Source organism: Vigna umbellata, chromosome 3 (genome assembly GCF_029865625.1).
Source record: "Vigna umbellata cultivar VRB3 chromosome 3, Vumbellata_1.0, whole genome shotgun sequence".
NCBI classification, from domain to species: Eukaryota; Viridiplantae; Streptophyta; class Magnoliopsida; order Fabales; family Fabaceae; genus Vigna; species Vigna umbellata.
The window spans coordinates 2,473,826-2,489,794 of record NC_142167.1 but is presented as its reverse complement, the minus strand read 5'-3'; the positions used below and the strand labels follow the sequence as shown (position 1 = coordinate 2,489,794).

At 35.0% G+C, this 15,969-nt stretch overlaps 3 protein-coding genes and 1 non-coding gene across 5 annotated transcripts; 2 read left to right on the top strand and 2 right to left on the bottom strand.

The window, feature by feature from the left end:
* The first annotated feature begins 689 nt into the window (after positions 1–689).
* Positions 690–1,170, top strand: SMP1 (seed maturation protein). Its single transcript, XM_047307413.2, has one exon. It carries the CDS (start codon positions 713–715, stop codon positions 980–982), a length of 270 nt encoding a protein of 89 aa, XP_047163369.1. The 5' UTR covers positions 690–712; the 3' UTR covers positions 983–1,170.
* Positions 1,171–3,914: 2,744 nt separating this feature from the next.
* LOC124833045 (SNARE-associated protein-like protein) lies at positions 3,915–9,777 on the top strand. Of its 2 annotated transcripts, XM_088110924.1 has the most exons (4): positions 3,915–4,233; positions 7,963–8,127; positions 9,370–9,447; positions 9,537–9,777. In XM_088110924.1, the coding sequence occupies exons 1-3, from the start codon at positions 4,017–4,019 to the stop codon at positions 9,420–9,422; spliced, it is 435 nt and encodes a 144-aa protein (XP_087967050.1). In that variant the 5' UTR covers positions 3,915–4,016; the 3' UTR covers positions 9,423–9,447; positions 9,537–9,777. The 2 variants fall into 2 exon arrangements, with proteins under 2 accessions (XP_087967050.1, XP_047163372.1); XM_047307416.2 differs by lacking the exon at positions 9,370–9,447 and having other exon boundaries at positions 3,981–4,233.
* A 3,709-nt stretch (positions 9,778–13,486) lies between these two features.
* Positions 13,487–15,752, bottom strand: LOC124833044 (uncharacterized). The gene is made up of 2 exons (XM_088110369.1): positions 14,306–15,752; positions 13,487–14,210 (listed from the first exon to the last, which is right to left on the bottom strand). Exon 1 carries the CDS (start codon positions 15,612–15,614, stop codon positions 14,355–14,357), a length of 1,260 nt encoding a protein of 419 aa, XP_087966495.1. The 5' UTR covers positions 15,615–15,752; the 3' UTR covers positions 13,487–14,210; positions 14,306–14,354.
* LOC124833049 (small nucleolar RNA Z122) lies at positions 13,767–13,845 on the bottom strand. The gene has a single exon (XR_007028395.1). It is a non-coding gene; the product is annotated as a small nucleolar RNA Z122 (small nucleolar RNA).
* Positions 15,753–15,969: the final 217 nt, after the last annotated feature.

Here is a 15,969-nt window from a genome sequence, read left to right as displayed (position 1 = left end):
ATCATAAATTAAATTAATTAGTAATATAATTTTAACTTTAAACATAATTAATTCGAAATTAAAGTTGAAGATTTTAAATTAATACTGTTATTTAAGACTAAAATAATAATTTATTAGATAAAGACAAATTTTTATGTGAGTGTTTAAATTTTTATTATTAATAAATATATATTAGTTTTTAAATAATATTATTTTAGAATATAACTTTAAATTTAATTTAATTTGTATTTGTAAATATATTTTTAAATGTAATTTTATTAAATAATCAAGCAATTAAAACTTAAAAAATGATAAAATTAAGAATAAAAAATTATAAAAATAAATTTTCATTTCAAAGACAAATTAGCTTAAAGTTAAAACTAATAAATAAAAAAGTAAGTTAAAAATCAACTTTTAAAATAGTAAAATAAATATAAATAATAAAGTAAATTAATATTAAATAGTTGTTTGTCATAATAATTTTACCTCAGCTAAAGTTTTCCTAAACAAGGTTAACCTCTAGTTCGAGAAAAAACTCAGTTACATTCTAGTTCTGTCCTTCATCCACCACATGTCACCATTCACTACATCCTCAACCTTTGTCACACACACTTGTCGCATAACCATGCAAAGAGCAAGCCACGTATCACAGCAATTAGGGCAATAAAGCCACCCATCATCTCTCATCATGCAAATCTTCAACTGAATAACAGCAGAGTTGAGTAAAGCAATCATGGCGAAGAGCAAAGATGACATAAAGTATGGAACAGCACAGGCAAGACTTTCAGAAGATGAAGCAGTAAGAGTGGCGTATGTCAATGGCACTCCCCTTGAAGGGGGAATGATATCTCATTCTCAACCAGTTGATATGTTTGAAAGTGCACGCAATGTTGCAAACAATGCTGCACCAAAAGATTCAAACGCCGATAATAATCAATCTCAGATGCAGAAAAGTCACAGACCAGAAGAAGCTTCTTCTGCAGAATTCACCGGGGATGGATAAACTCTGAACGCCATCAACGACACAACAACCTTAAAACTTTATGCGTGTGTGGTTTTGTAGTCTTTCTTGAACCTTTGTTTTGTTTCTTTTTTGTTTTTATTTTTCCCTGTGACGTGCATGGCATGTTATCAACAAAGAATGTGATCACTAATTCCTATGTTTTTCTAATAAATTAGAGGTTTTGTTCAGACTATTCCATTTTTTTCTTTTCATATGATGTTTTGGCATGCTTGTTTGATAGGTTTCTAAATATTCAAGGAAGATGAAAAGTCATCACATCACATATATGGTGAATTTAAGGGATGGAGTAATTAAAAAGAAATTTTTTACATATACCTCTCTCAATGTTTCTACACTCTACCAATACTAATTAAAAATAATATTTTTTACAATAATTAAAATTTTTAAATAAATAATCACTTAAAAGTATTGGCTTAATTAACATTTTTCGTAATATTTATGGAGTTTATCAATATTCTTTAAATTTTATTATTTTGACTTTAACATCACTGTAAGACGACCACGTGTAATTTATCTTGGTATTTTTTGTTCTTTGAATTTTCTTTTGGGTTTCAAAAGCTGATGTGTGATAGTTCAAAGTTGTTTAGGATTCCTATTGAATGGAAATCTTTCCATAAGTAATGCTCTTTAGTCTCCCAAGGGTACTAGCTACTATATGCATCATAATTTTCATACGTGGCATAACTTTCTTTTAGAATAAGAAGTTTTCTAATGAATCTTTTAATAATGCAAAGTCTTCCTTTGTTAAAAAAAAATAGAATCCTTCAAAAGTAATATATCGATGTAAATATTTCATCATTTTCATATAATTATATCAAAGCAAACATAATTTCATTATATCATCAAAGCAAACTGTTCCAGATATTCCACCTAACAAATGAATAACGTTAAAAATGATCAAATATAATTATTGAACGTTTAGAATTTTATTTCAGTATATAAAACGTAAAATGTCCCAATGATTGTAAATTCAATAAAAAATATAGATTGAAAACAAAATTTGACTACCATCACATATAAATTTTTTTTCATTTAATACAAATGTATTTTATGTATGATTTTTGTTTGTTTTGACCGATTATTTCGCGCTTTGTCTTTTATAGATGTATTCTGCTTTCTTTATGATCACTGATGACGACACTTTATTCTAACGAACCTACCTTTTGAAGATTAGTTTTTGATTTGAAGAACTTATTTGTTGAACTTGTTTGGTTGAATTTGTTTGTTGTTGTTGTTTGGTTGAATTTGTTTGTTGTTGATTATTGTTGATACTACGCTCGTAGTTATTGTTTTATAAAATATCACAAGCTTGTTTTTCTACTTTTCAGGTCTCGTAGAGTTGTAAAAAAGAATCACAATTAATTATAAAAATAAAAAAAGGTATATATTAACAAAATTCGACAATATATTTGAAAAAATTCGACGTTAAGTTAATTATATATTGACAAAATTCGACGTTAGTTTAAGGTTAAATTTTTTAAATTCAACGTCAATTTAATGTCTTATAATATGACGTTGTTTGTGAATTTACCGTTAAAAGTCCAAAATATTCGATGTTGTAAACGATTTTTGTACTAGTAAAAGCTAATGAGAACATATAATTCATTGTTATAACTAATTCATTATTATAAGTAGATAGTTCAAGGTAGGTTTGCTAGTTTAAATCTTTGGAAAAATCAGACAAAACTAAAATAGGTGTATGATTTTTGCTAAAGTATGCTACAGGATGCATCACACTGTAGTTCAAATCTTTGGAAGAAACTAAAATAGTTAACTTAGTTAGGTGTATAAGTTAACTTAGTTTTCAAAATCTTAATAAAAGATAAAGTTTTTCACCCCAAATATAGTTTTCAATGTCTTAAAAGTTGTTTTTCACCCCCAAATAAAAGATACATCTTTCTTTACAAATTCATTTAGATGGTAAAGAAGTATCTCTACACATGTATCATACAAAAAACCACATGAATTCATTTTAAAAAATAAAAATAAAAAAGAAATATACAGATGAATCAAATCTTATTTGAAATAACCTTCTTATATGTTTACCCAAATCTCGCTTTCCATAACAGAGAATGTAAATATATATTCTCTACAAAATTATCAAGAATAAAATACTAGAGATACAAAATCGAGATAGACTATTAAATGGTGAAAAAATAATGCGTAACACTGGCTTTGCAAAAATAGAAAGAGAAACAAGGAAGAATAGTGTGTTGATTGGAGTTAGTTGAGTGGGTACAGATGGACTATGGTTCCAAATTTATGTAATACGACTTACCACGGCAACTGTATATTTCTTTTATTATAATAATAAAAATTGATTTTTGTCACAATTATTAAAAAATGAGATCTAAAGTAAATAATTATTATAATTTTATTATAGTTTTTTTGTTATAGATAATAAACTTGAATTTATAAAAATAGGCTTAATACCCTATTTTGTCCCAAGTTTCGTTCGAAAATGTCAAATTAGTCCATCCTTTAAAAAATGCGTCAATTACGTCCTCACTTAATAAAATTTGCATCAATGAAATCCTTCCGTTAAATCCGTAGGCGTTAATTATTTTTCTCTCTTATTAAGTAACGTAGTTTGTACGGATTTAACGGGAGAGATTTCATTGATGCAAGTGAGGACGTAATTGACGCATTTTTTAAAGGATGGACTAATTTAACATTTTCGAGCGAAATTGGGGACAAAATGGGATATTAAGCCATAAAAATATATAAAGATAAGATAATAAAAATTTTATAGTAATAAAAAAATCAGTGAATAAAAAAACAAAAATAAAATAAAACTATTAATAAATCAATAATTTTTGTTGATAAATATATATTATAGATAATAAATATATAAATTTATTTTGGTTTACTCCAAAACCTTCTTTATTTTCTCTTTAATTAATGCACACCCCAAGACATGAAAAAGGAGAATAATCAGATACAGGTTTTTCTCACTCCTCCCTCTCCGTCACACCATCACTTACCTCCGTGAACCCAACTCAATCGAACCATTATGGAAACCCAGGAAAACGACAGCGTCGTCGTCGAGGCGGAGCCTTCCACTTCCCACGCTCCCGACGGCGACGATCCCCTCTGTCAGAGCTCCGAAGTGTTGGCGAGAGGCTTGTCTTCCATGCTCTCTTCGGTGATTACCGATTTCGATTGCAGAGCTAACCAAACTCTCCGAAGCCAGGACCACCTCTCTTCCGTCCTCGATCGTCTCACGCGAGGTTTATCTTTGTTTCTTCTTTTTTTTACAACATTGTGCCAGGTTTTCCGTTGCTATTTGTCTTTGTCAGCGATTCAATTTACAAGCAGTGCATTGCAAGTAGTTTTTATGTTATTTTTTCCCTTTATGTTATTATTGCTATAGTTATGTGTTGAATTGGTTGAAAATTGGATTTAGTTCTATGGTTGGTTAGTTAGTTGAATATGAGGCTCTTGTGTACCAACAGAATCTTACGTTGTTGGCAAATAGCCTTGTCCCTTAAAGACGTAAGGTATGGTATGCACATTTGAAATATATTTGTTATACAAAATGGTCAACCTCTTAAAGTGATCTCAGTTTTTCCAGAGATTAGTCCTTAGCCCCCTGCACGAGGATACCCTGGTTCACCCAAACAAAATTATCATATAAGGCTCTTCTGTGTAATTGTAGTTTTCTTTATCTTTTCAATTCATAATACTTTTATGATATTGCTATTGCTTTTCTGATTATTATTTTTTTTTACTGTCTTTTGACGGTTAACGATATTAGTTTGAGAGTGAGTTCTGTTATGGCTTTTGGAAATTTAACAAACTTTGTTTGGGGTTGTGGACATAGGCCTAGAGCATGTTTGGTAACAGGTTCTTTAGGGTTCAGGCAGACCATAAAATAAGCTAATTTAATGCAAACGTTAAGTCAGCTTACTTGGGGATTTGAGCTCCATGTCAAATTGCATGTATATTGTGAGTGAGCTGATAATGTGAATTGATCATGCGAAGAAATTCCTTGTGTTCTACTTACTATATGAAATTGTGAAGTAGTAACTCTAGTACTAAACTATAACACTATTGTGTTGTGTCCCAAAGAAGCTCATTATTGTATGGATGGAACTAATACCGGAATATACACTTTTGTGGATGTACAACAAACACAGGTGAGGTTTTTATCATTGTTATCGATATCAAATAGCAGCACATAGCAACCATCCTCACAAACACTAAAATGAAATAGTGGATTGCAGGATCCCAATATCAATACAAGGTAAATAATTTATACCACACATATATTAATACTAAAAACCAAAAGATTAAAAATTAAAAGATATTTATATTTAATAATCGAAAATCACATTCTTAAGCTAAGCACATTAGTCAATCAGAACAAAAATCAAGAAATTAAGTGTGATTTTCTAAGCAGATGATACTATGATTGCCTCAGGGTGAAATTGAAGTTTTAAAAAACAGAATAATTAGGCACAAAACACAGATAGAACAGAAGGGGTGATCATTAGACTAAGGAGTACTTAGGAGGAGGACACGAGAGAAAAAATAAACAGGGTTGAGTGACAGAACAGAAGCTGGGAAGGGCAAGAACCTTAAGACTTTTGTGAGAAATGAAAGCAATAAAGGAAGTGCACGCAATTGATGAAACAGAGTATGTACAAAACAGAAAAGTGGGTAAGCCTAGGCTGTGCTGAAAAATGCTTGGCCTGAAATTAGGGATGTAAAAATTGGAGCCAAACAGATTTTAAACATCAAAACTGAACCAAAAAAAAGTTAGAACTTGATCAAACCAAAACCGTAAAAAGAACAACTTTTATTGTGGTTTAGATTGGTTTTTTCACTTGCTGTTAAAACTAAACCAAACCAAACCACTCCAATAATGTGCTTATATTATTTGTAGCATTATGTAATGGTATTTTGAAATTATGAATGATAATATGTGATTCTATGTGGGTTGGAGAATAACATTGACTATATATGACTAATTGATTGTGAATGGTTCATTACATACTTCTTTATTTTTATAATGGGTGTTGGGGATCTTACATTGTCCGGAAATATGGTCAAATTATAATATACAAGTGAGGTGCAAATCTCACCTTTCAAACAATTTTGAGAAGTTGAATTAAGCTTAAAGTCCACTTTTAAGAATAGGTTTGTGAAGCAATTATTATCATATGTTGCCTTCTACTTCTCTATTACTTATGGTTATGTAAATAAAATGTTCAAGGGTTAATCATGATTCAATTAGTTATCAGATTCCACACTAATTTGTTAGTTGTTATATTGAAGATATTTCAAAAGTCAATTTGTACCTATTTGAACAGCAAGAGATCGGTTTGTTTTAGTATGGATTCAAAACTGCCTTCAAATCGAACCATATTGAACCCTATATACTTTTATGTTTGGTTCAAATAATTTTTTGTCTAAAAACCAAACCATGAATGACCCCACTAAATCCGGCAAGCACTTGTTGGTTTGTGTCAAAACAGGCAAGAAAGCAATTCATGCTGCATGAATGAAGCTTTGAACAAGGTTTCTGAATACCATCCCTGACGCACAGTGAAATAATGCAATTCTGTCATCAGTTTCAGCTCTTACAGCCACTACGGTGAACTGCTCCACTATTTTAATTCTGTAGTGACCAAGGCTGCTCCATGGCCACTGTAGTGAACTACTGACTACTACTTTGCTATACGGTCAAGAGAGAGAACAGTTAATCACACAATTTTTCTTGTGGTTCTTAGGTTTGTCTCTCCAAATGCTTTGGAAACGTTGGAAACAACTTAAACTGAGTCTTGAGCGAGAAAAGTAGGCACCTTTAATACTTGATCATAACTTTTAGCCCCAATCTCTCTAACCTTTATATTTTGGAAACTTGGAAAAGCCTTGAAGAGAAGAAAGTATTGCTTGTTATTTAAGTATACTGGAAGATGGAAAAATGTGCAATTCATGAAGATGCATTGTCTAGTGTACTGGAGGTGCACGGGATTTTGATTTCTGTGGTTCGACTTAGTTTTTGTTCGTCACATAGTATCTAAAGTTGCACAGTAGTTATAGTCTAATTTTATGCATTTGCTTGCTTTAGTTGCTATTGGAAGAAGAATTTATCTGATGGCGCTGCTAGATACAATTATTGGACACTCTCGAATAATGTTTGCATTACGATTCTGTTATTAATTTAGCATGACGCATATACTGAAATAAGCAAGTTAAGCCGGAAAGTTATATGCTCCTGATGGGCTAATTGTTTCCGGTTTTTTCTTTCTTAAATTACTGTTTGCAACTGACAATTCTGTTGTTAATCGGGTTTGATACCTTTGGTTTAACCCTCTTATAAAATTCTTATGTTGGAAACAGTTATGCCAATGAACTATGTGGTCCATATGGGCAAAATTCTGTAGAGGGTTGATTTCATAGCCTGCCGGTGGGGAACATTTTACTCAGAAAAGTTAATATCTATTTGAATTAATGCCTTGGTTTGAACATTTATTTTAAAACTCTAGAGAAGACTTCATTCCATGTCAGTGAAAACATCTATGGTATAGTGTAGCATATTTTTTGAAAGATGCTTTGCTTAACCTCCATAAAAGAGTGTTTTACTGTCAAGTGTTGAAAACAGAGCGTGAAAGTTATGTGTATAAAGCCAATTAGATATTCCACTGACTTTAAAATGTAAAATAAATTACACTCCTCCTAAGATAACTAACCTATATACTTGTCTGCATTATGGCAAAATTTTAGTGCTCTTGTAGTCTCCCTCCATGTTGTCTTCATTAGCATGTCAAACTTTTGGCTATGGTATACTAGTTTTTCCTTTGCTAACATGCTGTGATTTCTGTTCAGTCCTTCAGTCATGCTTAATCTCAATGCCTCTACTAAAGATTCTCCTATTACTTTAAGATGTCTTAATTTCTTATTACTCTAGGTGTCCAGTTTGCTGACCTGAAATTCATCTTTTTCTTTGGCAGAACTTGATCAGTTGCTTGAAGATGCACCTTTGCCATTCATAATGCAGCATGCTGCCAAGATTTCTAGTGTTAGGAAAAGAGTTTCATCCCTGAATTCACTTCTAAAGTCCATACAAGGGCGGATTGATAATATAGATCGCATGATATCTTTTGGTACTGCTCATGGTATAGACATGTCTCCAGAGACTTTATTTCATGGTTGTTTTCTAATAATTACTAACTGAGTATTGGATTTTTTTTGCTTTTGCTGGTCTCCGCCCCTGTGTATGCTCTCCCTTTAGTCAGTTTACAGTTTTATCTCTCTGTGCAAAGTTTAGATAAAATTTGCACTCAAACTTTTTGACCATTTTTGTCAACAAACTATACCCGAAAGGTTCTAGATGAATTTACCAGTCATTGTTACATATTTCATCATGACAAAATAAAAAATTGAAGCATGTGAGATTATAATTTTCTTCCTTAGTAGGGGCAAGTGACTCTGGTCAAATGATTTCAAATATGTGCTATTGTACGGTAGGAATTTTGTTTTGCTTTATTTAAATTTCCTTATTATTGTGATTAATATAATTGTTATATTTGCTTTTATCATCTCAAATAGCTTGTGCTTCTGTGCTTGTGTTAAGTTGTCCGAGAGTCCAGGTTCAGCTTGTCAACTGTCAAAGTGTAATCTTCTCGGCTATATTTAAACCTTGGCTGCAAATTTTTCCTCTATTAAATGAATTAGTAAAAGCTCTCTTCCACGTAAACACCATCGAAAACTAATACTTTGTGCTATATATATTTGAAGTTAATAGTTCGTGTCTTTCACCACTTTCATGCAAACAAGTTATAAGCTGAACTACATCAGTTTACATCACTGTGTACGACTTAAGGATTCCTCTTCTTAGCCTAGCTCATAGCTCTGACCTGGTTTCCTCTTAGTTGGAGAAAGCTCCCTGACAACTTTTTCTTTACTTTACAATCGAGTTTTATCCTTTAGGCTTTAAGAGGAACTGTTGAATCAACATACACTTGCCATGAGAGAACTGGAATCAATCACTCTAGCTGGCATTTTCCAGATCAATCATGGAGTCATTGTGATAGTTATCTTATCGGGTAGACCACAAGGATCACGGCTGTTCTGGCCTGATAAGGAAAGTGGTCAGTATCCACTGTATGCTTAAATCTGCTTCTAGGGCCACTGAAGATTTTGACAACCCTATTAGTGATGATATCTACTGTAGCTTGAGCTGATTAGGATTGACTACTAGACAAATGACCAGAAGTCCTAGCATGTGACAATCTGAATTGATAACTTGCCAAAGTGAACGCTGTGCCTTTTTAGTTGACAGGAAGGTCGAGCTTGCATTTTGCATAAGATTTTTCGCAACAAGCAGACAAGATAGTGATTTTTTTTTTTATTTACAGTGACTAGTTCTTGGATAAATAGTTTTGTCAAAGAACTTCGAAGACTAAAATGAGGATGAATGATTTGTACTCCATTAGGTAGCCTTGACTTAATTAATAATATGCATACTTCAACCTTCTTTGAATCCCTTTTCTTATACCAACTTATTTTGTGTGCAATTTTGCAGAGAAAAACAACCAATGAAGTTATAGGTGAAATGTCGACAGAATAAGCAGCTTCCATTCTTCCCTCATGTACTTAATATGTAATGTATCCTTCAATTGAATTCTTATTGTCAAGCACATACCAGCTTAGTGCCAGTTAAGGAGTAAGGATTTTAGAATAGGAATCCAGTAACAAGCTGTATTTGGGTTACTTTTGACACTTCGTGTTCAAAGTCTCAAGTAAAAATTCATTTCATTCATTAAGGAATTCTTATTTTAAACTGAAAACCTGTCTTAAATGATAAATTTTATATTAACAAATATAAGAATTGGAAAATTCTATTACCTTCGATAGTATTTACAAGTAGTCATTCTATTTCAATTTTATGCTTCTCTATACCTATCCCATTCCCTGCTTTAAGGAAATGGGGGGAAAATGAGGAAAGCAGGAAGCCATAGCATGGTGGGGCTACTTAACAGGTTCCTCATCTAAATTAGCATACGTTGTTTGTTGGTAATAAATCGGGCCGTTTGATTCATTGAACGTGTGAGACAGAGTCTGCAAATGCAACCCAATTCCATTGAACTATTGGTACCTTCTAGACCATCTAGATGCCTAGAAAGTGATATATAGTCGTAATATATTCATGACGTGCATTGTTTATATATAAATACTGAAGATTGGAACGATATGGTGACACATGCAAAATTTGCCTAGCATTACCAGATCTTATTTCCCGAAGTAAGTGGCCAGAATCATGCCTTTGTTTGCTGTTGTCGTTTTGCTGCACCACTGAGTGAAGAAGAAAAGGAAAGAAAGGAAATAACATAACATCTCAGCTCCAACCAAAGGTTCTTCTGATTGAGGTACAGTAAAACCGTAAAAAGTTGTCCAATGCATGCAGTACTAAATTCCAAAGGGACCCAAGCCCATTGCAGTTTTTATGACATGCGCTAACATAACAACAACAAATTATCCTTGACAGTCCAGCTCATGAAGATACTGTGATGTAACTCCAGTAGTTCACATGCCCCCACACTGTAGTACGGACTTCACAGGTGGTGGTAGCATTATTCTATTTCTAAAACATCCATCCTCTCACCTGCTCTTCAATCTTACAAGGGGGACCTGCAATGTTGATGAAGATGAGGACAGAGATATGTTCCCAAGTCAGTCATCTCTTCCTTCAAATTTCTTTCATGTCAAAAAGTAGAAGGACTAATAATTGAAATGAAGTGATGAATGGAGTGATTAATTTAATCATATCTTCCCTCTTTTTTAACTGTTTTATCTTTCACTATACAGAAATTATTTGTTATTTGTGTCTGTCTGCCCTCCTCATCTTTAGATTCTCACCCTTTTTAGCCGTTAGCATTTTAGCAACAGCACCCTCCTTTTCTCATCCCTTTTGTGCACTGACCCAGTGACCCACTCCCTATGCAAGAGAGAGGGGAGGGACGGGGGAGGGGGTTGGGGTTGGCAGTGAAGCATATGATAGGGTAAAAGGGATTGGATGAGGGGGAATCTGTGCAGAGACCCAACTGTACATAAGCACGTTCTCTCTTTGATGCCCCAAAACTCTCCCATCAGCCTTTTGCAGGCTCCCTTATTATTCAACAAACATATTGTTTTCTTTATGAGACACAGAAAATCAGAGCAAGGAGATCATGCTTTAAATACACTCCCTCCCTCCCTCCCTCCTATTAAATAATACTACTAGGTCTAGTAGTATTTAATTAATTTATTTAATGGGAGGGCTTTCATTAATTAACCAGAGGTTGCTTTTCAGCTGATTTAGCTCGCAAGATAGAAATCATTGCACCTATCCATCCTCATCTCCATATAAAGCAAAAGAGCGAAAGTAATGACAAAGTTGAGCTCACTAACAAAACAACCAAACTATTATAAGTCACGTCACACAATCCTGACCTCGCTGGCTGGCTTGCTGGCTTTCGTGATGAAATTAATTAAGAATACGAATAAACTAGCAAAATATGGCAAGAATCTAGGGGTTATTTGGCTTTAGGGAATACTACTAAAAAAATTACAACCACATGCACTTTCCTCCTCCACATGAGAAAAGACACAAGTAGCCTTGCGATGCTGCATTGGGACACAGTAAACAGACACCGGCAGCATGACTATAAAAAGAAGTGTTGGTAGGTGCATCCATTTTCACGTTGTCACAAAGCCCAAACTCTAATGGGAACAAATGTGGTATTATAATGGGGACTACTCCCTTAGGACTGGTCAACACAGCTCACCCATATCATATCATATCAGATGCATCAAAATCCGAGTATGGACGAAAAAGCCTATAAATATATAAAAAGAAAAAGAAAAGGTGAGCAAGACGGCTCATCATGCCTGCAATACTGCCTAGGTAGGGTTTTCAGGTTTTCACGCTTTTCTTCATTTCTACACACTATCGGGTGCAATAAATTGCTCCAGTGTCCAGTATTTCATGCCATGCACCCTCTACTTGTCACATTACTTTTATGTCTCAACTTTCTCATATACCATTTTTATCATTACCTTCAAAATTAGATTTTAATTTTTTTAATAATTATCGATAAATAAAGATATTTATTTTCATGAACATCAAAAGCAATATTTAGTATCAGACCTTATAAGTTATAACCACTGAGAATATTAAAAATAGCAGTATACATATATTATCATACTTCATTTTTGTTTCATTTATTTGTTTATGAGAATTAATTATTTATATGGATATGGACGAAGAATATTCTCGGAGCACTGTGTTATAAGGGGTGGAATAGATATAGCATGATCTGCAACGGCTTGAATGGGAAAGTGTCGAATAAATAGTTCACAGTATGCAGAACTCCAAACCCCAGACCATGCGCTCATGTAAAAGATGGAACACCACTTCCACAACAACCACAACTGAATTTTTGTGAAAAAACCAACTCAAGTCTATCGTTTACCCAATTACGAATTATGACATCATCAATTCTTTTTCTTTCAATTTTGAAAGGAAAACATCTAACTCTCACCCATCTTTTGTTTCCTTCATCGCTTTACTCATTCCTAGTTGAACGTAAGAGGTCTCGGTATTATTTCGTTAAAAGGACAAAAGAAGTTGTATATCGAGTTTAACAAATAAAAGACAGTGATGCAGACGATACAAGATTGATTTTACTTATTTATTTAGAGAATTAAAAATGACCACGCTCTCTTCACATGGGTTTTGGCTTTTATGGTGGCTAATATAGCCTGAGAGTATGACAACATGTTGGCCACGTGATTATAGACTATTCCTAACTACTAAAAAAACTAAACAAAAATGGAAGAACCATTATTTTATATCTCCTTGGTTGGTGCCTTTTTCGTTGCCGTTGCTGAAGTGTTGTTTGTTTGATCGCAGCTTGGTACTAGTGGAGTACAAGATGCGTGTGTAAAGATACAGATATATAATATATATAAATATGGATGAAGTTTGGGATTCGGAAATGTGAATAAATGGATCATGAACCGAGGCAACTAAACCGACAGAGGGTCCAATCTAATTAGGAGTTTAATCCCCAAGAATATAATTTGAATGTGACTAAGACCCGTGATAGTACCACGGAACTAGAACCATTTACTATCACCATAAAGGATGGATGGAAAAGGCGAAGGGGTCCAAAGCCATTCAACTTTTCAACATATCCCTTCCCTCAATTATGCACTTTGCTTATACCAAATATCAAATTGCTTCTAGCAAACAGGAAATGGTCCTACCATATCTAATTACCAACGGACCCCATCACATCCATGACTCAGATCTTTTCATCCAATGGAGATCAATCATCAAGTGACCAAAAAACTTCATCCAACAAACCATAAAACCCTGACGGACAACAAACATAGATCACCCAATTTGAGGGTGTTCTGTTCCACCCCTCCATCAATATCTCGGACACACACAAAGGGCAAATTTATAGTGAAATCATGTTAGATTATTCGTTCAACCATCATAATCCCTTCTGGGAAACTCATTTCATCTCCAAGATCAAAGTACACACATCTTGATTAAAAGAATTAAAAAAAGAGAGTGAGAACAACACTGCCCCCACCCTATTGAATCTTCCATAAAGGTCACACACTCAGCTTCAGGTGTGGACCACCCCCAAACTAATTCCACCCAAGAAAATAAAACACAATATATCCGTACACCACACATCATAGATTTAAAAATAGACCATAATTGATCACTTAGATTTAATTAAAACTTCATTGTAATAGGTTTGGGATCAGACTGACGTGCAAATAATAATTCAGCAGAGCTGGCGCCTCTGTTTGAATTTTTGGCATCATTTCCCAAAACCCTTCACAACATAGAAAAAAAAACCACAAAACAAAAACCACAAACAGACACGAGATAAACTCAACATGTTACCCCCACAGATCTCGAAACATTTTAATTAATACTAATAAAAAAAATCACTTTTTACTTTCCCACTATCAATTTAAAAAAAATAACAGCGCCGTAAAAAACCAAAGAGCTCACTGTTTCAAACACAGTAACGGGATCTTTTATCAATTATCATCTTGCTGAGAAAACAACAAAGGGCATCTAAAAATCCATCGAACCCCACCTCGCGTATTTACATTAATCATCCTAAAACTTTAACAAAATCAAATTAAATGAACCAACCAACCAAACCCCCAAATCAACACCGTCCTCTTCCTGCAATATTTCCATTTAGGGATTAGATAAAAACAAAACAGAGAGAGATGGATTGATCAAGTGGCAAAAAGATGAAAAAAAGACCAAAAAACAACCTAGTCAATAATGTTACCCTTTTTCTTCCTCTAAAGAAGGGTATTTACGTCAATTCCGATTAGTCCTACCACTTTGGTGATGCCCCCTGTTACTCCCCGTCGTTTCTTTCTTCTGCGGCGAAGAAAACAGTTGCCCGAACCCAAAAACAGAACCGGATTTGGACGCGCCGCGGAGGGAGCAAACGGGGACGTTGAGAACGGGCGTGACTCTGACGTTAGCGGAATAAGAACGTTCCATGCCACGGTGCTTGAAGCGGGGCCCACCGTTGAACGTGCTGGGAGAACTCGAGCTTCGTTCCAAGCTCTGGAACACGATTTTGCCCGAAGAGTTCATTCTAGGGCTGTCCACAGAAACGCCCCTGCACCCAACCGTTTCCGATTCTCTTCGGATCGGACTCCTCCCAGGGCGGGAAGGCTGATCCAAAACGGTTTTGTTCGAGTCAAAGGACCCAGCGCGAGGTTTGACTAATCGGATTCTAGGGTTAGGGTTTCGGTGGATCGAGATCTGGCTGAGGTTAGGGTTTACGTTTGAGGTCATATTGGTGTTAGGGTTTGATTTTTCAGAATCGAGCGAGAGGCGAGGGAGGTCGTCGTGGTCGTGGCTGGACGAGGAGGATGAGAGAGATAGACGAGAGGAGATCGATAGGGATTCGGCGTCACAGGAGTTAGTGAGAAGTGGGGCGTTTTCGGAGCTGGTAGAAGACGACACCGTTTTGCGGTGTAGGAGGTTTTTTAGGGATTTGGAGGTGGTGGAAGGGGAGGGTTTGGTAGGGGTGGTGGTGTGGTAGAGTTTTTTTAGGCCGAGGAGGTCTTTCCAGCGGGAGGAACAGCGTGGAGCTTTGGGGGAGAAGACATATGGGTCGGTAGCCGTAGTGGCAGCAGTGGCTGAAGGGGATTTGGGAGTTTGAGGGGAGATTGTTGCCGTTGCGGCGTTGGTTAGGGTTAGGGTTTGGAAGGTGGTGGTTGTGGTGGTTGTTGTGATGGTTGGGGTTTTGAGGTGGAGAGGGACAAGTTTGCCGTCGGAGAAGAGCTGGTCGGCGGGGAGCATGGTGGCGGGGGAATCGAGGGGGAACTCGAAGTCCGGTTCGGGTTCGGATCCGCGAGGTGAGAGCCAGGGAGGGAGGTCGAGGAAGGTTGTTTCCGGCGAGATTGCGATGTTGTTGACGCAAGCAGAAGCCATTGTGAGAGGATCATGCAACAGTGTGTTTGTTTTGTGAGAAGTTGCAGAATGAATGAAGAAAGAAGCGAAGAAGAAGATGAAGAGGTTAAGGTTAACGTTAACAATGGTGGGTGGCAGAAGGAGACGCATATATAACAGTTCTCTCAGCCTACATGGAAACTAGGGCCACGTGTCTCCCTCTTTTCTCTCTCTCCCCTTTCTCCACAAAATTAAAATATTCACTTCATCATTAATACTAAAGTCTGTCCTTTTATATTATTACAATATTATATGAAATTCAATGCATAAATAAACCTATTTTTTTATTATTTATTTGTAGAAATTATGTCGAGGTTCAAGCTTATCTCATGTTTTTTTTCATGAGTCAATTTTCATTTCCAAACCCTGTCCCATTGCTCTTATCCTCTTAAGCCCATTTTTTTTTTTTTAAATATATTAGACACACATTATTTTTTTGTATTTAATTAGTTTTTTTTTTTTACTT

Bases quoted from the DNA above. Each gene is read 5' to 3' on its own strand.
- LOC124833044 (XM_088110369.1), bottom strand. From the start codon at position 15,614: ATGCGTCTCCTTCTGCCACCCACCATTGTTAACGTTAACCTTAACCTC.
- LOC124833045 (XM_088110924.1), top strand. From the start codon at position 4,017: ATGGAAACCCAGGAAAACGACAGCGTCGTCGTCGAGGCGGAGCCTTCC. The intron at 4,234-7,962 runs GTTTATCTTTGT...TTTCTTTGGCAG, and splicing joins CCTCGATCGTCTCACGCGAG to AACTTGATCAGTTGCTTGAA. The intron at 8,128-9,369 runs GTATAGACATGT...TTTTATTTACAG, and splicing joins ATCTTTTGGTACTGCTCATG to TGACTAGTTCTTGGATAAAT.
- SMP1 (XM_047307413.2), top strand. From the start codon at position 713: ATGGCGAAGAGCAAAGATGACATAAAGTATGGAACAGCACAGGCAAGA.